Raw genomic sequence first — 23,873 nt, 5'->3', positions numbered from 1 at the left:
GTTTGGGTTTATTAGTGCATTTATGGTTAGGACTGCTATTTGTTTCAGACTGTACTTTTGAGTCTTGGTCATTAGTATCTAGTGAATTTCTTCCATATTTTACTCAAATACATACAACGTTGGGCAGCTGACTAAGCCCGAGTCTTAATGAATTAGGAACGCTCTGTTTTCTTCAGTTTACCTCAGCTACGTTACACTTTGTGGTGACAGCCACATACATCTACGTGTCAGAATTTTGTCAGTTGCAGCTATCTGCCACAGTTGGGGAGTCAGGAAATTAAATAGTCTCAAAGTGATCGTTTAACTTTGAGAGTAACAATCCTGAGGCCAATGTACTTCATTTTGTTATGGAGAATATGTATACAAAGTAAGCTACATATTAAAAGCTGTATGTATACGTTAACAAAAAGAAGTGGTAACTGAGAGCGGAAAGGAACCGTTACAATGAGAGGGCAATTTAAAACAGGCATAAGAGCTTTATGATCTCTAAAATGCCAAAGGCAACACACCTCACTGATGGGTGTTCATAAGTCTCATTCTAGCCCATCAGGGAAATGCTATGTTGTGGTTAATATACATTGTTTAGTGCGGTGGAATAATGTCCATTGTGGCCTACCATGAAAATGATGACATTAAAACATATGTTTGGGATTGAACTGAATACACAAGTTTCTATATCTCATAAAATTAACTTATGCAGTACATCTCATTCCACAGTGAATAGTCTTCAGAGTCCAAAGCTTGACTTTTTCCCTGTAATTCAAAATGTGATTTGAATATGTGTGTAGGTATGTGTGTCATTTGACTTATTATAAAAGGAGAATTATTTTGTCAATGACTTTTCCAGAGAATCCTCTTATATCCGAAGAATTGAAAGCAACTCCAATCTGACTCCAAGGTTTGTGTTTTTTCCACATAGTCTCCAAGTAACATCATCCTTTACACCCTTAAAATGTTTCTCAGTAGAAATAAATGTAACGGCAATACGTTCATGAACCGTGAAAGACAAAGTGTGCAGAGAGGCATAGATTTTGGACACTATACCAGGATATATATCTCTATCTATCTATTGGATTTTTTTTTTCAGGAAAATCATTGACAAAATAATTCTTAGTTCTGGACATATAAGCTTTACATTATTGGAAGAGAGTTTGCTGGCATGTATAAATGATGGGGCTTCTGATATTGATGTCATGACCCACTAATCATTTGTGACCCACAGTTGAAAAACACTAGCATGGAAATAGAGTGTGTCATCCATCTAGATGATTCCAGGGCTGGTTAATTCAGGGACACAATGATGCCACCAAAGACTTAAGGGCTCTACATCTTTCCACTTACCCCTTCTGGTCATAATATGGCACAGTTCCAGGCATCATATCCTCAAACAAGTAGATCCAAGGACAGAAGACCGTGTGTGTGTGTGTGTGTGTGTGTGTGTGTGTGTGTGTGTTTAATTGGAAAGTAATCTTTTTCCCCAGAAGTTCTTCCTCTCCTAGAAGACTTTCCTTCTGGCCCCATTCATTGTTCAGGTTCCATCACAACCCATTCCTAGACCGGTCACTAGCAAAGGGAATAGATGCCATATTTGGTATTGTTGGATATGGTATGTTATTGTAATTAATGCCATAGTTGGCATGGAGGAGTGAACACTCATTCCCTGAGCCAGGGTACGGCCTCATCTGTCCTGAGTTTGTGAAAGGCCAGATGCTGGGTATAATTCCAGCTTTGCCAACAAGGAATGAGGGGTGAGGAAAGCTGTTGTGCAGCTAGCTGAGGAAGTCTGCCATTTTTGCCAGGGCATTTTGCCTATAATTCTGTCATGGTGTCAGTGCTGCTCGGCCTCCTCTAATCGGTATTTCTGAGCTTCTTTTATCCCTTTGGTATGTTCTGGGTTCCTTAAGGATGGGAACTTACTGTTTTTACCAGGGTCTGGAATTGTGCCTTATCCTAAAGGGTGATAAATAAATATTTACTATGTTGATTGGAATTCGCTCATAAGAATTGATGAAAAGTTTTCTTAATTTTTTATGGGATCTAAATTCTTTTAAGTCAAGTTTTTTGTTGTTGTTGTTGTTGTTTAAATATCAAGACCCTCCCAGTAAAGTTATGTTTATTCATTCCAGAAAATGATTAAGGAGCCTTGATCATAAAGGTACTGGAATAAAGTTACTGTGGGTGCTGTGTAATGTAAACCTTAAAAAGATTGTTTACAATTCTGTGTGGGTGTAGGAGGAAAAAAGGATTCAGATATAAATATGAGTGGGAAAGAAAACTTGTATGAGTCCATTTTATGCATCTGTTAACATTTTGAAGACTATACAGTACAGTTTATCATCTTAAAAATTATTAAGTGAAAGGAATGACTTGTATACAAAATCACCGCGATCCTCTATTTGAAGCTCCATTTAATACAAGTTTTCTTAGGAAAACTAATTACCCCAATAATTTAAAATTCAGTACATTATTGTACATATCATATAATTTCATTAAAAAAATCTTTTTCCATAGAATGAGATCAAAAGATCAGACTTTGGTTACTAATGTGGTGTGAAGTATAAAGTCAGTGTTCCAAGTCTTATATCTGTTCTGTAATATAAACATTTCTCAAGAGCTTATTTTCTTCAATTTGAAGAATTCTTCATATAAACTTACTTTCATCTGGTTCAGGTTCAGTGGCTATACATGTTCATAATTTTTCACTTTATCTACTGTTCTAACTACTGTATGAACGTCTGGGTTTTTTTTTTTTAATGTTTTGAGATTGTATAAATTCTCTCTAAAAGGGAAAACAGTCCTCATCTGCCTGCAGAATGGTCAACTTTGCACGTGTAAATGAGCAGTTCCCACCTTATTCAAGAGTAGCCATTTATAATAAGTTCCCTGAGGTGACACGAAATTTGACGCATAATTCAGCACAAACATATGGATGATTTTTAAACCATTTTATTGTTTGCTAGTGGTACTGATTTTTAGTTACAGCTTTTACTAAGCGAAGTGATGGCAGGCGAAACTCGTTTTCTTGTGTCATTCTGAAAGCATCTGAAGTGTTTCCTTCAGTTCTCTTCCCATTTTCTGACCTCTTAATCCTGAAAAATAACAACAAAAGGAAGAATCAAAATAATTTACAAATATTCCTAGCGAGTATCACTTACATCACATGTGTGGCTTCAGTTCTGCCAAAGCAATGTATAACCATTTAAGTTGAATTCTGTAGTATTCAAAGTTTCTTTGTTCTCTCCTTGTCATTGGGTAGGAGGTATCCAGAATGGACGACCTTGCCTTCAGGACACCTACAGCTATTAATTAATAATAAAATAACAGTAGCTACCCTTTACTGAATTCTTCCTGCACGCCAGGCTCTGAGCTCATCACTTGATTTTATTTTCTGTAAAACAACCCTAAGAAGCTATCAATATTTATACTCCGATTTTACACAGGAGTTTTAAAGAGTTCAGACTACCTGCCCAAAGTCACCTTTCCATAAATAGCTCTGCCAAGATGTGAACACATTATAAAGTTCATGGCTTTAATCATTAATAAAGAGATAAATAAATGCATTTTCTATACAGAGGGAACATTATCTTAGGCTAGTAATCAACTATAGGCACCAAATTATTTGGGATACAATTTCAAATATTCTGTCCCATACTCGCCATAGATATGCTCATAATTGTGAAGACACATTTGTCAGATAGTATAACTTTTTGTTGGGAAACTGTGGTAGTTGTACTTGGACAGAGGCTTGAAATATCTGAGTTAGTCACTTTCTCTTATTTTCAAAAAGGGAAAACACCCATGAATTTGAAATAACTTGTACAATACTGTTTCCTCTTTGGAAGCAGAGCCAGAACTGGAACCTGGGTATGCTAGCTCCCCATCCAGGTCATTTCCATCTCACCCCTCGCTGCTTCTCAGGAGAAAGTCCTCAGTAGCATTTATAACATGGAATCACATTTGCATGCATACATGCAGTAGAATTATATAATCTCATATACACAGAATAAGGGTTTGGGAATAGGGATATGAGTCACTTATTTTATTGGCTATTCCCCACTCATTTGGAAGAGTTTTCTGTAATGCAATTAATTTTGTGCTTAATTGTGAAAACTTCTTGCTAAAAGATTAACCTATAGAACCCAGCCCTGAAAAGGAACCTGATAGACTATCTAGCTTCCTCTAAGTTAGATTAAAAAACCGCTCTAGACGGGTAATCTTCCTTTAAAGAGATTCAAAGGGTCCTCAAAGAGATTTCCCACCCACCTTTTGTAGCCTGTTCAATTATTTGCATCCTCCCCACTCTCAAAACTTACCCCCCCTTTTTTTATCTTCAGTGCAAATCTAGCCTATTCTTGCTAGTTAAACCCTTGAAATATAAGAAAAACTGATATTCCCTTATACTGCTATCCTTAAAATTAATGGGTTTCAGTAATACATATTCTAGAAGTTCAAAGTAATCACAGAACTTAAACCCACCATAAAAACTATGCCTCATAGATAAACTTGTTTATAATATAAAGTTACAACACGCACTCAGACTAATAGAGTCATTCACCTGTAGCTACTGAAACTCTAGATCGTGGTTTGTTTGAGAACTTAGAACTCTGGGGGCCAATTTTGCTTTACAACATTTTCACAGATGTTGTGGCTTCAAGGGATACTCACCACTTCTTCCCGCTTGGTCTTGTCTGTTGCTGGCCAAGCTTCCAGAGGCAGGTCAGGAAGCATGGGGGGCAGGGGCTGTATGGGGAACATCGGAGGCAGAGGTGGCTGTGGCGGCAGGGGCTGGATGGGGTGCACGGGTGGCTGGGGCTGGATGGGCTGGTGAGGCTGCGGCTGGACGGGCTGGGGCTGGAAGGGCTGCTGGGCAGGCAGAGGGAGGTTTGGCTGGTGGTGTTGGGTTGGAGTCATGGAGTGTTGGCCAGGAACTGGCATCATTGGTTGCTGGGGGACCACGGGCTGCTGAGCTGGCACCATGGGGATGTGGTGATGAGGCTGCAGGGCGTGATTCGGGGGGTTCTGCTGGGACAGCACGGGAATGATTTGGTGGTGCAGCCATCCACCCATGGGTTCGTAACCATAGGAAGGGTACTGGTGAGAAACAGAGAGTCAGGTTTACCATTGGCTCCATTGACTTCCAACTGGAGAAGTAGTCATGTTGTCTTTGTCATTATGGCTATGAATATTTATGCATTTTTCCTGTGCAAGAATTTCTAACTGTGTACACAGATATGACCTTCTACAAACTGGATTTTCCATTAGTGTCTGTATGTGGCATAGATATGTTATTTCACTTAAAAGGGAATTGAAACACATGCTTAATATTTTAAGGGAATAAAGAACAAAAAATGTACGTACCGGATGCCTTATCATGTTCTGGTACCACTTCAGAGGAGTGAGCACCTTAAGAAAAAGAGACATTAGAATACATTTGCTTTAGTTTAGTTGCATGAAATGCACTCACCGATGCTGCAGTCCTGTCAATATCGATAGCCTGAAAGTGTGAGTTCTACAGATCAAAGAATAGGGTAAACATTTGTCAGGTGCTTCCTATGTGTTATGCACTGCATTACATCCATCACACACATTTTTCATGTTTTCTCACATACTCTGAGGCAAGTATCACACTCACTTTTACGGACAAGGTCATGGGGAGTTAAAGAAGTTTATGAGCTTGACTGAGGTCACAAAAGTAGTAATTCTGTTCAGTTCCCCAGCTCCTGCTCTTCTTTGCCAGAGCAAAATAAAACAAAAAAATTAATGTGATATAACATGAGTCGTGTCTTTTGTTGATCTGATGTCACAATGCAAAAATAAAGGAGGTGGAAGAACTGTCCCTCATCCTAGAAACACAGATCTTCTGGTCAAATATATCAACCTCGTAAGGTTTAACAGAATATGTTGCCTCAAATTCTTCTTAGTAACACTTTTCCTCAGGTTACATGTGAGTAAACAGATTCACAGATTGTCGTCTGAGCCTACCAAAGAAGTAGGAGTTTCATTCCTTTTTCAACAGTATATACTTGGTTACAACCTCAGTTCTGGGGACTCCTTCACATAGTAGTAGTACAGCATTTGATATCAATACAACAAACACATTATTGACCTTGCTCAAATTATACTTGACAGAACACCTTTTATATTGCATAACCATTTTGCTCCTCAACCATACTTTGAAGTGTGGGTATTATACTTATTTCCCTTCTCCAGATGAGGAAACCAAAGTTTTAAAGAGAGAAAATGATTTGTCAAAGGTCACATGATTAGAATGGGGTTGAGGAGAGCCTCAAACCTGATTTCCAGAAATCTCATGCTTTCCATTGCTCTGCAGAATGTCTCATAGACCACTTGGTCACTGATCATTGATCTTTCAGCAAAGACAAACAAAGGAGACACATAGAGTGTGAACATCTTAGAATTAGGAGTTTCTAGCTGGAAAGGATCTTAAAAAACAGCTGACTCCCCCAACTTTTACAGGCTGAACAGCTTTGCTGTTCACTTTCTGCCCTACCATGCAGCCCCACCCTGAGTGGTAGTTCCTGATGGATAATTTTATAGCCATATAAGGAGGAGAAACTGAGTCAGAGAGGCCGAGTAGGAGTGTGCTGGGGGCAATGCGGGCTTCAGGCAACCCATCAGGGCTTAAACCAGGAAGCTGGTAATGGGAACTGAAAAAGCGGGACTGAGAAACATCTTGAACAAAGAATCAACACACTACTCTTTACAGAGCCCAGGGCATTGTTAAGTCAAACAATGGTCAAAATTAGTAAAGAGAAAAATTACCTCATAGCTGAAGTTGATATAACCAGGGTGCCCAGGATGAGGTGGTAGCTTTTATAGAGGGGAAAGGAGAAGAAAAAGAAAGAGGGAGAGGGAGAGAAGGGGGGAAGAGAGAGAGAGGGAGAGAGAGAGAGGAAGAGATTAAGTCAATATGCAATTGTTCACATTAAGGGAGACTGAAGCTACTTTAAAAAAAAAATCTACATGGTGCAGAATATATTTGAGGTCTACTTTTAGTCTGAACATGTACGCTGTGTAGGAGAGGAGCCCTCCTATTTTAAAGACGTCCAGAACAACTAAATGACTTTCCCAAGACCCAGAAGCAAAAACCAGACACATTTATCCTCCAGTGATCTTTGACACCCTCCCCCATCCATGTTGTCAACTAATCCTACTCTATCCCATCCACCATTTTGTGTCTTAATGCAACTCACTCCATGTTGGAAAGAGAGATGTGTTTCTCCTACACAATTCTGAAATACCGACGGGAACTGTTTCCCAAACCTTCCCTTATAGATCAGGAGGTGGAGAAGTGCTTAAGTATCCCAGAGATTCCTCACAATTGGTGTGCAAAGCACAGCAACAACAACTAAGGAAACAACTGCCTGTGAATTATTGATGAACATGAGGGGATGGGGAGGTAAGGTGGAAACATTACAAATCCCCTGGAAAGTGAGAGAGTTGATTTCGACTGCTTCTTTTTATTATTCTGTCCCAGTTTTTTATGGAAGAAAAAATGGAAAGTCCAAAATAAAAATCAGCCTGAATAATGATCTAAACCAGGACTGGCTGGCCTGTCAAAAGTGGAGGCCGTGTGACTGATGACTGCATTGTACAATTCTGGTTGGCCCTGGAGTGGGGGAGAGGGAGAGGAGACAGGATCATGCAGAACATCTCCCTCAGACATCGAGCTAATTAAGGCTCTATTAGTTTTAAATGCTCGCATTTTAGAAGGTTTATTTGCTCTCATCTGAGTGTGAACTACTTTTCGTTAGGGAACTGCCTTTCCTGTGCTTTCTTGCTATAAGTAAGCCCTCAGGGAATAGGGGTGCTGACTTGAGGAGTGGAAAAAGGGCTCGATTTGTAATGCAGGGGCCCCTCAGGGGACTAGAAATTGCCACAATGCAGGATTTTAGGAAGGCAGAGCACAGAATCTTGGTCTTGTGGGTGAGAGAGGAAGAGAGGAAGCAGATATGCAAGCTTGGCTGGCTTCTGGTTGTATCAACTGTTCCTTATGCCACCGAAAAGCAGTTGGGTCCTGCTTTGCCTGATAGTGATCTAAGCTCTCTGACCTGATGTGCTTATGTCTAAAGAGAATGGGTCAGACGTCCTGGTCCTTGGTACCTTTGAATGTAAAATATATCCACATGCATTGGGCAGAGGTAGGATTCTGGACAACCACACGGAAGCACCCATGTCCTTAGCAGGTGCACCCAAAGGGATGCGGCCTCTGACAGCAGGGAGAGGGTTCAAGAAAGAAATTCCTAACACAGAAATCTTACCCTCTGAAGGATAATAGCAGTGGAGTTTGGAGGGCAGGAAGAGAGCTGGACACTTGTGAGAAAGTGGGTTTTAGAGAAAACTGGCTTTTTTGTAGTATTTGGCTAAGGCTGATTAAGCATTTTCTCTGGCGGCCTTTCAAGGGTTCCTTCCAAAAGTTTCCTCCATCTAGAGATGGGCGATGATATTTACAAGCTAATTGTTTCCACAGAATCTCCTGAGGTGCTTGTTAAAATGCAGAGTCCTGGGCACCACCCCCACTCCAGCTGTACTGAATCAGAATCTTGGGTGGAGGCATCTGAATATTTTTTTTTATAACAAGCTCTTCAAAGTGTTTCTGAAACACAGAGACATTTGAGGACATCTGATCTTGCACTGTCTTGAGCCCTGAAGTTTACCAACTGTGGGGCAGGTTTTTATTTCCAAGCTTGTGAAATTGGATATTGACTTATGCAGGGGTGTTTTACTCACGGGCATAGCAAAGGCTGCTCCCAGGAGGCAGGCAAACAAAATCCAGGTCCCCATTTCTTGCTGGCCCTGAAATATAAGTTGACAGCTAAATCTCTTCGCAAATATGGACACAATTAATACTCCATAAAACCCACATAAGCCATATTAGTCTGTCGCTAGTAAAGAGGATGGGACCATTCTTTGTGAGGTTACTTCATTCACGTGTGATTTCCAGTTTTCAGCTACTCTCCTCTACCTGTGTAGCCTGTGGATTCATAGAAGCTAAACGTAGCATATGATTAACGATCATAAAGAATAGAGTTGGCTCTAAAAGCTGAGGAGATCTTCCAGGTGCACAGTATTGGATACTTTCAGAACCAGGACGCACAAAAAAGGTTTTTTTTTGTACGGTGCACCTGAGCATGGCTGCCGTTAAAAACAAAGACGAATTGTCTGCGAAAAGGCCTTAAGGAATTTACCAAAATAGAGTAAGGAAGGAGTGGAGTGAAGTTCCAGGTGTTTCAACTGGTAGGCCTTCAGGCAAGACCCTCAGGTGGCATCTCTGAGCTCCAGATCGGGAACAAAAGATGTGGTTGAATGGAAGGGAGAGGACAGTGCTAATATTGTGCGATCCTGCCATGACTTTTGAATGACTTCCGCTTGAAAGAGTCCATGTTTAGTCAATGACATCTTCTTTTTGTTTGGCGCTGTACCGTAATTATACACTTTATGACCCTCGGGACATGAAGCGGAACAGGCCATCCTAAAATACGCACACTGCTTTGTGGTACAAATTATTGACTATGAAAACTGTCAGAAGCAAGGTCTTGAGTTTTGCAAAGAAAGTGAGCCTCCTGTGTAATAATGCCGGCTGTAAAAAGTGCGCTAACGCGTTCTACCTCCTAAATCTGTTTTTTTAAAGTTTGAATTAATGAGGAAAAAACCCCACATTTAGTTGGTGGTTCTATTTGATGTAATTAAACAAGATGGCTTTTAAAGTCGTAGATAGATCACAGCCTGTGAAAAAGCATTTTTATCTTAATTGGCAAGTAATGAAAATAAATATTCTACTGTGAAATTTGGCCCCCAAAAGTGCTTTGGGATTCTGGAAGTAAAACTTAGTGAAATACAGACAGACACGTTGCTGCATTAGAGAGTAAAATAATCCATCTAAGTAATCAGAGTCTAATTTAATTATGGTCCGACTGAAGAAGTAACTGACTATGACAGCATAAAATATTAGAAATGCAGAATACGTTTGCATCTTTTCGTACATGAAATGCAGTGAAGGAAATGAATACAACAGAAAGGATGCCAAATTATGAATAAAATCCACATACCTTTGAATATGTGTGTTCAGAGGAAGTTTCTGTCTGAAACTCAGGGATGCTTGATCCTTTAGATTTCTTCCAACTGAGAGCTCAATTTATATCATTCACAGCATCTAGAACAACCAATCAGATTTCTGAAGGAAAATGTGTTGAGTATACCTAAAAACCCCTGTATCATGAAGTTTTAAAAACTGTGATCAAACAGAAGGCTGCATGTTGTGATTAGTGCATTCAGAGTCTTTCATTATGGGCAATAATAGGTTTAACTGGCAAAAAATTTCATCGGGTTGTTTGTAAGTCAGCAAATAAGTTGACTGCACATGCTGATGTATTCAAAGTTACGTTCAAGAAGAGCTATGTCATTGTCTGTTCCCTGGTTCTGGCAAACGTAACATTGTTCTTTACCCAAAAAGCTAGATAGTTGAGTCTCTATAGTGTAATCAACATGTCCCCTAGGGTTCGTCATCCCTTTCAGATCAGGATAAGTTGATTAAAACCCCCATTCTGGTAAAACCCCAAAGCTCTCCCCAGTATTTCTCTGAGGGATTCTAAGTTCGGGATCCCCACTGCTCTATTTTCTACTTCCAGTGAATGCATTTTCTCTGTTGCCTGTGCCCATTCCTCTATCACCACTCCGGTGTCCACTGAAAGAGGGGACAAAGTTGCTTCTCCTTGGCCCCATCCTACAACCCACCTGCCCCCCAAGGAACCATGAACTCAAGATGATCACAGTAGCAGACTTTTCCTGATGATCCGAAGGACGAGGCGAGAAACGTCACGCACCAGACTGCACACTTAAGCATTGTGTGTGGGACATTGCTCTGGTGCCCCCCTCCCACATAACAATCTCGCAGGACGATGGTCCTTTGTGCCCACGTCCTTCTGGCCCGATCCCACTTTCCCTTATAAGCAATTCCAAATTCCTCTTTCTTTTTCAGAGCCTCTTGACTTCCCCTTTAGGTGCCATTGTTCCCATGTTCTCAGCAGCCTCTCCTTTGCCTACACAACAAAAACCGAAGCCCTTCTGCCTCTGAGAGGATCTATGATCTAGCTATTAATTTCATATGTCTTTTACCCTTCTACCTTAGTAAAGCACATGGATTTTTGTCTTTTACTCTAGGATCCGATCAGTTAAAAAGCAAATCTGTAACTGGTGATAAGAGGTAGCTGATGAGTTGTCTATCAACATTAGATCAGTAAAGGAAATGCTGAGTATATACCCAGACACCATTGGCAGTATGGCCAGATCTCTTTTACTACTTTAGTCATATTTTTAAAGTTTGTACATGTGCGTATGTTTTTATAAACATGCTCCGCATTGGCTGAATTAAATTCAAGGAGAAAATAAGAAAATACCCATGAAAGGCAATGTAGTACTATTAAGAACTAGATCTTAGACTTACGTGGGTACTGACCCCAGCTTCACCAAGGGTTGAGGGACCACTGACAAGAGGTTTAGCCTATTCGAGCCTCAGTTTCCTCATCAGTGAAATGGGGATAATTATAGAATCTACCTACAAGGGTCAGTTGAAAACTAAATGACAAGCATCTCTGGGGGAAATGGAAAGTTATCATCCTCCCCAATCCCATCACTTGGCGTGCAATAAATGTTTAAAACGTGCTAATAAATAAGATTCTAAGTTGATCTTTACAGATGAATTAGTAGGGAATGAATAACCACGGTGAAGAAAGGTAGCTCTTTCAATCAGGGTTTCAATCGGGGAGAGAGACAGAGGGAGAGACAGAGAGAGATTGCAAAGAAGGAAGTGGAAGATTGTAAGAGGAGAAAGGTATGAATGAAAGTCAATATAGAATATAGTCCTAAAAGCCATTTGTGTCCAGGTTTGCATTTACTTGTGAATATGTTTACTGATGAATTCTATAAGAGGATTGGCATCCGCTTACTTAGAAGAGGAAGAGGTTGGGGGCGGGGGGTTGTGCAGCAAGGTGGTAAGGGAAAGGAGGAGGGAGAGGAAGGGTAATGTAGAATCACATCGCGTTCTTTTTCAATCTTTTTTTTTTTCTAGTTTATTTAATTATGTATATTGGTGTCTGAAAGGATTCAGGACATGTTTTTCCTGCAAATTTGTGGTTAATCTCTATTAGTAGGGTCATTGGTGAGCTATTAGTGGTCTTGTAGTTTTAGCAAGTTTATCTCATTCCTTTCTGTCATGTTTCAAAAATGAGGGACTCATATTTGTTGACAAGGATCAACAGAAAGATCCCCCATTGTGGCATTAATTTCTCTGGTCCACTGCATAGTGAGTTATAGCCAATTCACTATGGACAGTTGTTCAGGCTTTGATGGCAAATACAATAGAAATTATGTGGTTCTTTCTGTTTATTTTCTCCCACTGCACATTCTGAGTCATAGGGTATTAAAATATGGATCTCTCTGCTTGAAATTTCTTCCACTAATTTAGGTCCCACAAATGCAGTTTAAAAGTTAATGTTTGGGGGAAAAAACAAAATTTCAATTAAAATTTTTTCTATAAGCAATTATTTCAATGAGTTGAGTTTGTCAAAAAAGAAAACAGAATTTACTAGATTGACTGCTTATTTTGTTATGTAGAGGCTATAACATTTCCAAAGCATTTGTGTTCTTGTTTTCCTTGCACTTTGATATCAAATATTGTCTTCTCTTTTAAAAAAAATCACTATTTTAAACAATGGATCATAAGCATAAAATATTTTTTTCTATGGCATCATCTCTGGAACAGCTATAACAAGATGACTCCAGAATGTGTCTTCACTCACTTATTCACTCATTCCAGCTTTCCTCCAAAATGATGAGTGAATATACACCCTTATGAATTATAGGTTCTCATTCCTTTTTTAATTTTTTTAAATGTTTATTTATTTTTGAGAGACAGAGAGACAGACTGCGAGTTGGGGGGCAGGCAGAGAGAGAGGGAGACACAGAATCTGAAGCAGGCTCCAGGCTCTGAGCCGTCAGCACAGAGCCCGATGCAGGGCTCGAACTCACGAACTGTGAGCTCGTGACCTGAGCCGAAGTCAGACGTTTCACTGACTGAGCCACCCAGGCTCCCCTATAGGTTCTCATTCTTGCTTAGTGGAAAGGAGGAACATCCAAGAAAGGGTTATACAAAAATCACATTGGGGACATCTTCTGGTCCAGAAGCAGCTGCCCTAAATCCTTCCTGAGACCTGTAGGATTAAGCAGGGCCACAAAACAGGCAACTCATGTGGAAGGACCTCAGGCTGGGAGGCCGTCTACTCTTTTTGGCGCAAATCAAAACCCAGATGATTTCTGCCTGCCACTGGTCAGAGATGGGAAAGCACGCGTTAATCCCAGGCAGCAAGAATCTGACGCACCACTATTACGTCTCCTCATTTTGGCCCAACTGAATATGTTTAATGAAGAAAGACCATGGTAGTCAAGAGCTCCAGCAGTCTTGAGCTCTGAGAGGAAGCATATTTTAAATGTCTTCACCTCCTGCAACGTCTGGCTAAATCGTATGCACTCAACAACAACAACAACAGCTTTTATAGTTATTCTTTCCCTTGACTTACAACTCATCACATTTTGCTCTTTCCATGTTGCTTATGCTAACGACTTCTCCCCTTCTAACTTGCTGCTCCTAATTCATAGTGTGCTGGGAAAATCTTATGTCCGAGCTTGTTAGAACTCTGTGTGGACTGCAAGTAAAGAGATGCTCCGAGTGGTGTTGGCTCCGGAGGCTCACGTGTGAGAAAAGCTCAAGCATTTCAGTCTTGTGGTGTTGACTTTTGGCTGCCGGGAGGATGTTTTGTTTTGTTTGGGGGTTTTAATGAACTTCCTGGTTTTTAGTGGGCATTGAGGTATGTGGGTGCTCTTTGGAGAAGTCGGGTAGTAGGAGATCCAGAAGCCTTTTTTAATCTATCTGAGCTCAACTCTTAAATCTTCTTTTAAAGCAGGTCCCAGATTGTCCAATATTCTGGAATAATTTCACGAGTGAGTATTCTGAAGTAACTGGAGCCAAAGTCGACTTTTAAACGTTTCTTCTGTTGATATTCACTTGTGAGAAAATATTGTTCTCTAGGCTGGTTTTTTTTGCTGGAGTGTAGTCGTACCTTCTTCAGAACTCAGGTACACCACCACTAAGTGATTCCAGTAGGCACAGTGACTTCCCTTTGCAACGCTGGGAAGTCAGATATTGTGTCTTATACTTCCCTGGGAGCTCTTTGTTACCTAGAAAAGTCTCTTTTACAAGCTAGGTGCTAGATGGATGTGTTGATCAATTGAAGAAAGTGTAGAGTTCTTCATGACACTATGAAAATATAAAAAAAGTACTTAATCTACGTGGATTCTCCATAGACAAAGAAGCCAAGATTGCTTTTTTTTTTAATTTTATTTTCAAGTAATCTCTACACCCAACATGAGCTCGAACTCATGACCCTAAGATCAAGAGTTGCATACTCTACTAACTGAGCCAGCCAGGTGCCCTTGATTTCTTGATTCATTGATTTTGATGGGCCTTTTAAACACTAAGATGGATAACTCAGCATTGCTGTCAATGCTTCCTATAGACTTTCCAGCAAATGGACTTTAATAAGAACTTAAAAAGGGAGATACTGTAAAAGGTTTAGAATCCGTTATCCTAGCCTCCTTATTATATTTGGCTGTGATCTGTTTGTTCAAACTGGAATACACTATAAGCAAATATACTATGATAGATCTGCTTGATCTTTTCTTACTTGTCACTGAATTTGTTTGCTTAATATAATAAAGTCATTATTATTATTATTATCTTAAGCTTCTAGAATGACTTCAGCCCAAGGAGCAATTTGAAAAGAATAACAACAAAATACCCTCTCTGGCTCACATTCATATACTTTATTGATTGCAACCCATTAGTACCTATTCCAGAATGCCCTGGAATTCGCTGTGTTTCTTGCCTGGTTGTTTGAAGCTATGACAAAAAAAAAGAGGGATCTTCTACTGGCTAACAGCATTTAATAAGTGTGTAGACTTGGGACAGGGAGCATAAGATAAGCAATAACAGAGGTAAGGAACCAGAAAGCAAAAGGGCACAAGTAGGAAGAGAGAAATGGGGGCAGTTGGTTAGGTGTCTGACTCTTGATTTCTGCTCAGGTCATGGTCTCACTGTTCGAGCCCCATGTCAGCATCCGTGCTGAGAGCCCAGAGCCTGCTTGGGATTCTCTTTCCCTCTCTCTCTCTCTCTCTATCCCTCCCCTTCCGCTCGCTCACTCTCAAAATAAACAAATAAATAAACTTAAAAAATTTAAGAAGAAGAGGGAAATGCATTGGGGTGGGTAATTCAAAGTGGTGATCAAATTTGGTGACAGGCTTAGCAAGCCACAGGTGTCCTGAAAAGAAAAGGTGAAACTTATAAATGAAGCAGTAGGAAATAAAACAGCTACACAGGAAAGGGACATGGCCCTTGGTCACAAGCTCTGAACATAACTCTCAAAGGCCAAAATTATGATATGACTTCAGCAGCCACTATCAAGCACTTAGTATATGCCTAATGCAGTCATCGGCCTTGGAGTACAAATGTGAATAGGACAGTGGTCCAGTTCTCAAACTACTCACGGCCTCTGGAATTCTCCAGAGAATTCTGGGAGTGGGTGTTGGAACAAACCATCCGTCTTGGCTTCAGGAAACTAACACATTCTGTGCTTGCGTGTCCGAGGATGAGAAAGGGGTGACGGGGGAGCAGAGGGAGAGTAGTGACACCAAAAGGTATTAATTGTAATAAGACCACTTCAGTCTTTCAGCCTGTAGTCCTCCACTTTCTGCTTTCGCAGTGATTGTGTATTCACCGATACACACACACTGAGTCATCGGGGGAAGAGTTAATTATAGGCAGTGCCTGCTGTTTTCACGGTGAACTAACATTGAGAACAAAATGTCTACCAACAGGGGGCTGCTCAAATCAACGATGGTACATGTAATAGTCAAAGGGAGGGTGTTAGTCTGTATTTGTTGACATAGAAAAATGTTTGTGACATGTAGTTAAGTGAAAAAAATATTCAGAGTTCGCTTTCTCTAAAACAATTCTTTCTCCTCCTCTTCCTTCTTTTCCCTCCCTCCCTCCCTCTCTTCCTTTTTCTCCATTTGAGGAGATCGTCACCAAAATATTAACAATGCTTATCTAAGAGTCTCATTTCTGAAAGTCTCTGGGAAGCCAAGATTTTATTTTATTTATTCTAAATAATCCATGAGTAGAAAGAATGCAGGGGAGACACAAGAGGTTTGGGGTATAATTTCTCATTTGTGCTCAGTAAGAGTGATGAGTGACAGGGCTCTGTTTCCCATAGGCCCTGGGTTTATATAATATTCATTCCCGGAGGGAAAAAACAAAAAGCCGAACATAAACTCAAAGACAAAAACATGACTTTTTAAAGCGACAGGGCCCCTTTTAGATTAGTAGTAGAAAATATCCTAATAATATAAGCATGCACCGAAAGGGCTCATACTGCTTGTAATTTGAAAGATATGTAAACATTTGCTAAATAGCTGGTGGGTTATAATTAACTGGTAACTGTCGGGAGCGAAAACATTACATCTGTGTTAACAGAGATAACACGGTAACGTAAAAACAAGCATTTTGATTTCTGCCTATTGGGCAAAGTACACCAGAGTAAGTTGCATTTACCTACCGGGGTTCAGCATACGCAAGCACAGACTGGTGTTTTCTGAACGAAAGCAACATGCGATGGTGGAGAGAACTTTTCTTTGGGAGGACAGCCTAGCTCAAAATTGTGGCTGGGTCACTGGCCCGTGACGCCTGACCTCAGCCAGTGTTCCTGACTCTTTGGCACACTTACCTTACTGCCCGGAAAATGGGACGACATCAGTAAGGGGAGAAAGGAGCAAATTTTTTTGAATTATTTTTTTTAACGTTTATTTATTTTTGAGAGAGACAGAGACAGAATGCAAGTGGGTTAGGGGCCGAGAGAGGGAGACACAGAATCCGAAGCAGGCTCCAGGCTCCGAGCGGTCAGCACAGAGCCCGATCGATGCAGGGCTCGAACCCACGACCTGAGCCAAAGTCGGACTTGCAGCCGACTGAGCCACCCAGGCGCCCCAGAAAGGAGCAAATTTAATGCAGCATAGGAAATAAGTCACCGCCTAAAAGGTTGGAAATGATGGTTCTCACATATGTGCTCTGCAGAGTTTCCCCTATTGTTCTTGGACAGAACATTCTTATATTGTTACACTTTAGTGGCATACTTTTCATCTCCGTCTCTTAAGGAACTGCCCACAGGGATATAAATACAAAATGTCAGAATATGATTCTTATGCGATCCGCCCATTCTACAGGAAACAAGAGATAGATATGTGGTGGGACCTAAGTATCAGCGATGTGTTGTCACTCCTGGTAACCACTCCAGTTATTGTTTTAGCTCCTGGCCCCTCGAACACGGACAGAGCCCTGAGCAGCTGTCCAGCAAGCATCTTCTTCCTCACATCCCTAACTTATGTTAAGATCCAGTGATAGCATAGCCTGTTTAAGAAAAAAAAAAAATCACATCATGAGTGGTATGTCTGCTTGGGATACTAACTAGATTTGAAGCTGACATAATTCAGCGGAATGAAATAAATCAGGAAGAAGACCAGAAATTAATTTAATTCTACTCACATACATTTTATTACAGGCAATTTTTACTTGAAATGAAATTAAACAGATGCACTAGTCTGTCACAGAAATCTGTGGAGTAAGCGCAAGTCTGTTCTAATTGTAGACAACATCTCCCCCAGGATAATGCTAACATAGTTTTACAAAAATAGTAACAAAATCTCCATTTTTTTTTTTTGGTCTTACCTAGTGCATCATCTGTATCATCATCATGCTCTCAGGAGAATCATAGTCACGTGCTAAGTTTATTCTCAATAGCATTTCACACATCTCTAGAATTTTTAAAGCATTAGTATAAAGTATTTATTGAGTATCTGTAACATCCAAGGTGTAGGACACATATAAATATATGGCATGGTATCCATCTGATGGAATAGTATTCAGCCATAAAAAGGAATGAAGTGTTGGGGCACCTGGGTGGCTCAGTCGATTAAGCCTCTGACTCTTGATATGGGCTCAGGTCATGATCTCATGGTCCGTGGGTTCAAGCCCCATGTCAGGCTCTGTGCTGACAGCTCAGAGCCTGGAGCCTGCTTCGGATTCTGTATCTCCCTCTCTCTGCCCCTTCCCCCCCACCTCAAATATAAATAAATGCTAAAAAAAGAAATTATTAAAAGATCTATGAAAAGAATTTTAATCATTTTATTGATACAGAATTTACATATCATAAAGGTCCCACTTAGAATGTACAATTGAGTGAGTTTTCATATATTTTCTGTATCTTTGCAAAGTTTGCAACCTTCCCCACAGTCTAATTCCAGAACATTTTCATCACCTGAAAAGAAATCCCATGCTCCGTAGCAGTCTCTTCGTGTTTCCCTTTCCCCAAGCCCTAGACCACCACAGTCTAGTCTCTGTCTCTGTGGATTCGCCTCTTCTGGACACTTTGTGAAAATGGGATCATAGAACACGTGGCTGGAAAGTGGAGCTCTGGGAACCTGTGCTGGAGGGTTTCTCAACATTAGCACTCTTGGCATTTGGGACTAGATAATTCTTTATTATTATTATTATTTTTTTAACATTTGTTTATTTTTGAGAGAGAGAGAGAGAGAGAGAGAGAGAGAGAGAGAGAGAGAGAGAGAGAACGAGTGGGGGAGGGGCAGAGAGCGAGGGGGAGACAGAATCCGAAGCAGGCTCCAGGCTCCGAGCTGTCAGCACAGAGCCCGACGCGGGGCTGGAACTCAGGAACTGTGAGATCGTGACCTGAGCCAAAGTTGGATGGCGAACCGACTGAACCACCCACTAGATGCCCATAGCACCTCCTCCCCCAAGTCGTGACAGCCAGTAGTGTCTCCAGACATAGCCACATGTTCCCTAAGGGATAAGGGGAACAAAATTGCTCCCAGTGGAGGACCACAGGCCCACAGTTACCAGAGAATTGAACTGGGTGTAGAGGTACAGGAAGTGGAGTCGGTACCTGGACCCAGCATGCAGTTGTGGAAAGACCGGTGTTTCAGGGTCCTTATGGGTCCAAACATTGAGCCCCAAGTTCTGTCATTCCTTTTAGAAATGGTAAAGAGGGGCGCCTGGGTGGCTCAGTTAGTTAAGCGTCTGACTCTTGATTTTGGCTCAGGTCATGATCTCACGATCCATGAGTTCGATCCCCACGTCGGGCTCTGCGTTGGCAGTGTGCAGCCTGCTTAGGAATCTCTCTCTCCCTCTCTCTCTACCCCTCCCCTGCTTGTGTGCTCTCTCTCTCTCAAAATAAATAAATAAACATTAAAAATTTTTAAGAAAAGAAAATGATAATGGGTCGAATAGGGAAAGCAGCACAATAGTTATTTGGATGAAATTGTTGTTCAAAAAATACCCAGTGGGGAAAAATCACCCATTTTTCGGATTATTTAAAAAGCATTGACATGATTATGAAAAAAATAAAAGTAAATGGAATATGCCAGTGGTCTTCTTCATTATAAAGGGTTGGAACCATGCGTGCTGCTAATAATTGAAAAAGTATACAATTTAAATTTTGCATGGTCTATGTTAGAACCGTAAAGGTGTATTAATGGTTCCCAAGGAGTTTCGTTTAACTCAGTGCTAAAATTGACCCCTTGAGCAAGCAAAAAGAAGCATGAGATTTGATTTATACTGTGGCTAATGAAAACAAGTGGGCAATCATAGTTTAGTCATATCTTATTAATCTAACATAGTCTAAGGAATGGAGGAAAGAGAGGAAGTGTGTGGGCTTCAGAAATACGTAAATTTCAGAAAAAATCACTTTATAAGCGTGACCTTTTTTCTGTTCCGAAATGCATGAATGGAGGAGGCCCTCATCCTCCCTGGTAACTCATTTATAAATGAATGGGCTAAATCATGCCTTCCGTCCATTCTCATTCTCAAGATGTGCCCTGCTCAGACTGGGACTCTTAAAAGCCTTGAGGTAGTCACTGGCATGTTTCCTGCTCTCAACTTTAAGGAAGTGTTTTCTCAGTCTGCCTTAGGCTGTGCAACCTTGACCATCTAGGACTTGACACCCTGTGTATGGCAGTGATAGCAGGCTAGTTAATTCACTCGGATTGTGTTTACAAATAGGTTGCCGTTACACGGTGTCTTCTCTATAAATACAATTACACAATGTTGCTTTTAGCTTTTGTTTATATCAGGGATATAATTGAGTGCCTTAAACTCACGCCGACTTAAATTTATTTAGGGGCGCCTGGGTGACTCGGTCGGTTAAGTGTCCGACTTTTGATTTTGGCTCAGATCGTGATCCCACGGTTGGTGAGTTCGAGTGCAGAGCCTGCTAGGGATTCTCTCTCCCTCTCTCTCTGCCCCTCCCCTTCTCGCTCGCTCTCTCTCTCTCTGAAAAATAAAATAAAAATAAACATTTAAAAATTTATTTAAAAATACATGTTCTAAACATGTTTTCAAGATTTTATAACGATCTCTCTCTCTCTCTCTCTCTCTATATATATATATATATATATATGAATAATGGTGAAACATCTGAAGCCATATCATGGTAGAATTTCATGTGATCATTTTCCTAGCAACACTTCACAATCTGAGAGCAAGTAATATGGGGTCTCTTTGCAAAATGCTTCTGGGAAGGCCACCTCTGACTTCTTTAATGTTAATTTAGAAAAAATTGGTTTCACTGCAGACTATACTTTAGAACTACTCGTGTAGCTTTTCAATAGTACTCATGTCTGGGTCCCATTACACCTGGCTTCTGAGTCAATTGGTCTGAGCCTCGGTTCCAGCTCTCACTGTAGTTTTGAATCACCTGGGGACCTTTCAAAAACGTCGATGGCTAGGAACATCTCCAGATACCATGTTTCAGTTGAGTCTGATGGGGAGCCAGGGTTGAGATCCGTGGGATACGATCTCCCCGCCTGTCCTATATATATGTCTCTTAGACCTTTACTATATTTGAAAAGTTGTAGTTTTATCAACTTTGCCCGTATCAGCGTTTTTTTTTTTTCTTTTAAGTGAACTTCCATTCAGTGCCATGGAGGGAATTAAGAACACGCAACACGATGACATTTGCAATCGATTATAAAATAGTAGAATCAGACCCACAGTTTTAGCATGATGGCAGACCGCAGTGAGCACTCAGCAAACGTTTGCTGACGGTGGGCCAAAAAAGTGTTTCATATGGTCTCTTGGTTTTTTCATGAGTATTTCGTTTCAGACTGGATCTTTCACGGAGTCTGCATGAGGCTGCTAAAATGTTGATTCAATGAATGGGTACATTTCATGAACCACCCATCCGAGTGGGTTACTTTGGGTGCAGCTGTTTTGATTTTTCCTTCCTCTGACTATATGGTTTTGTTCATGTAATCAAACAGAGCCAGTCGTTTGGCCGTTTTGTAGACACATTCTTTGTGTGGCCAAGAATCCCGTTTGCGGTGGCCACACCATAACTAGATTTGAATGTGGAACAACCCAGCACACAAGTGCTAATTTGAATCAATTGTTCAGATTGCCAGCACAAAAACCAACGTGACCTCCACCACTGGGTTCAATTAGCAACCCTGCAGGCGAGGAACTGGGTTTATTTCATTATCATTTCCTTCATCCATCAACAACCCTCATCTTCCTGAACGATGAAATAATAACAGTTTCAAACTTAAGGCGTATTTTGTTCACCTTAACTTTCTCCTTATCCTTTTTTTTCTGAGTACAAACATAAAACGTATTTATAAATAAATTCAACAATATAGGTATGCATTAGGCAGAATGTCAAAGTCCCTGGGAATCCCATCCTCAAGTGGACAGCTACTATTAACCATTTGAGGATATAATTTCTGGAACCTTCTGTGCTTACACTAACATGTATTTCCTGTAGAAATCATAGTAGACATATTATCATGCCGTTCTACCACATCCTTATTTAATTTCATATATAGGGGTCACCTTTCCACGTTTATACAGAGTGGGTGACTTCATTTTTCTGGACGGCTGAACAGAATTCTATTGAGTAGACATCCCACCTCATAGTATATCTAGCCAACCATCCGGTGATGGACATTTAGGTTGTTGATGCTTACATATATAATGCGCATGTAGAAAGCTGCACAAGCCTACCACTTAATGAGTTTCCACAAGGCGAACACGACTATGCGGAAGATGAGGAAGAAACATGACCAGTACCCAAGAGGCCCCCTTGGACTCCCTTCGAGTCACTTCCCTCCAAGAGTAACTTCTAATCTGTTTTTCATAGCACAGATTGGTTTTGCCTGATTTTATACTTTGTATTCATGATTTCATACGGTACATTCTCTTTTGTGCCAGATTTCTTTTGCTCCAAGTGGTGTCTGTGAGATTCATTCATATTATTGTAGATGGTTGGAGTTTGTTTATTCATTCTCCTTGCTATGTAGTATTCCATTGTGTGGTTATATTGCAATTTATCTATTCTCCTTTGATGGACATTTGGCTAGTTCACAGAGTTTAGCGGTCGAAAATAATGCTATCATGAACATTGGAGCACACATCTTTTGGTGAACATATGCATGCATTTCTATTGTTTTTATTTTGCTTTGCTATCAGGGATGGTGTTGAAATGAGTTTCTGTGGCTGTGTCTTGCACATTTTGTAAATATTTCTATCAAATGCATTCTTAGAATTGCTGGGTCAAATGGTATGAACAATTACATTTTGAGTAGATATGGCAGAACTGTTCTCTGAAAATATGTTGACTTTTGAGCTCAGTCTGCACCCCAGGCAACCCACTGTGGCTGTGTCCCTTTGCTGTTGCCATTATCTGTGACGCAGATGCTGCTGTCGTGCTTTCTGGACTACAAGGCAAAGCTAATGAGAACCAGAATCTTCTTCCTGGCCCCTCTCAGACACTCCCTACTGGGCTAGTGCCTCTCTCATGTGTCCAGTGAAAGGCAAAAACTAAAATGACCTAATGTCCCAGGATGCCAGGGTGTAGTGTAAAACTGCCAACTGCAATGCTTGAGCAAATTGATGCTACAAGATAACCTCATTTCCCAGGTGGAGCCCGAGCTTTCTAACCCGGAAATGAGAACCACATATCTTACCAAACAACAATGGCCCATTCAAACAAATGGCCCAAATGGCCCATTCAAAATGGCGGTCTTTGGGAGGCATGAGACTGGAGTAGTGTTTCCTAACGTTGAAACTCTTGACATTTAGGGTGGGATCATTCTTTGTCGTGGGGGTCTGTCCTGCGCACGGAAGGATGCTTAGCAGCACCCTTGGCCTCCTCCCACTACATGCCAGGAACACCCCACCTCTCATCTGTGAGGACAGAAAATGCCTCGAGGCATTGCCAGATGTCCCTGGGAGGTAGAATCACCCCAGTTGAGGACCACTGGCCTACTGCTTACAGAAGACTGGCTCTAAATCAGATTATGTTCAGATTCTGGCTCCATCACTTTTTGTTCTGTGACCTTGGGCAAGGTACCTAAACTCTTCTGTACCTTGGTTGGCTCATACATACATATGTTAATAGTAATACTTTCCTCAATCGTTTTTTTATAAAGATTAAATGAGATTCGTCTTGTGATGCATGTAGTACAGTGTTCAGCCTAAAATAGGTATTCAAAGTTGTTTGCCATGTTAGTCAAAATCTTTATTATTATTATCATCATCATCATCATCATCATCATCTAAAATCTGAGGTGGTGGAAAAAACAGTATTCACTTTCTGGAAAAGGATGTGGCTTATGTGTATTTGAAAAACATCAAAGGACAGTGGGTTCACAGCTCTTGGAACAGGCAGTGGGAAATG

At 40.8% G+C, this 23,873-nt stretch overlaps 2 protein-coding genes across 4 annotated transcripts in view; one reads left to right on the top strand and one right to left on the bottom strand.

Annotated features, from left to right (window-relative positions):
• AMELX (amelogenin X-linked) overlaps positions 1-8,805 on the bottom strand; it is an 83,349-nt gene extending 74,544 nt beyond the window's left edge. Inside the window, exons 1-5 of the mRNA XM_047076330.1 lie at positions 8,752-8,805; positions 6,784-6,831; positions 5,465-5,509; positions 5,359-5,403; positions 4,666-5,091 (exon numbers count right to left, since the gene is read on the bottom strand). Coding sequence (XP_046932286.1) covers positions 4,666-5,091; positions 5,359-5,403; positions 5,465-5,509; positions 6,784-6,831; positions 8,752-8,805 — 618 coding nt within the window. The remainder of the gene's footprint in view (positions 1-4,665; positions 5,092-5,358; positions 5,404-5,464; positions 5,510-6,783; positions 6,832-8,751) is intronic.
• Positions 1-23,873, top strand: part of ARHGAP6 (Rho GTPase activating protein 6) — a 449,432-nt gene that overhangs the window by 327,583 nt on the left and 97,976 nt on the right. The gene's annotated exons all lie outside the window — the stretch shown is intronic.

The sequence above is a fragment of the Lynx rufus genome, unplaced genomic scaffold (genome assembly GCF_022079265.1).
Source record: "Lynx rufus isolate CCGP_SWC_20201006 ecotype Redwood Valley unplaced genomic scaffold, mLynRuf1.p SCAF_14, whole genome shotgun sequence".
NCBI classification, from domain to species: domain Eukaryota; kingdom Metazoa; phylum Chordata; class Mammalia; order Carnivora; family Felidae; genus Lynx; species Lynx rufus.
This window is presented reverse-complemented; position numbering and strand designations above follow the sequence as displayed.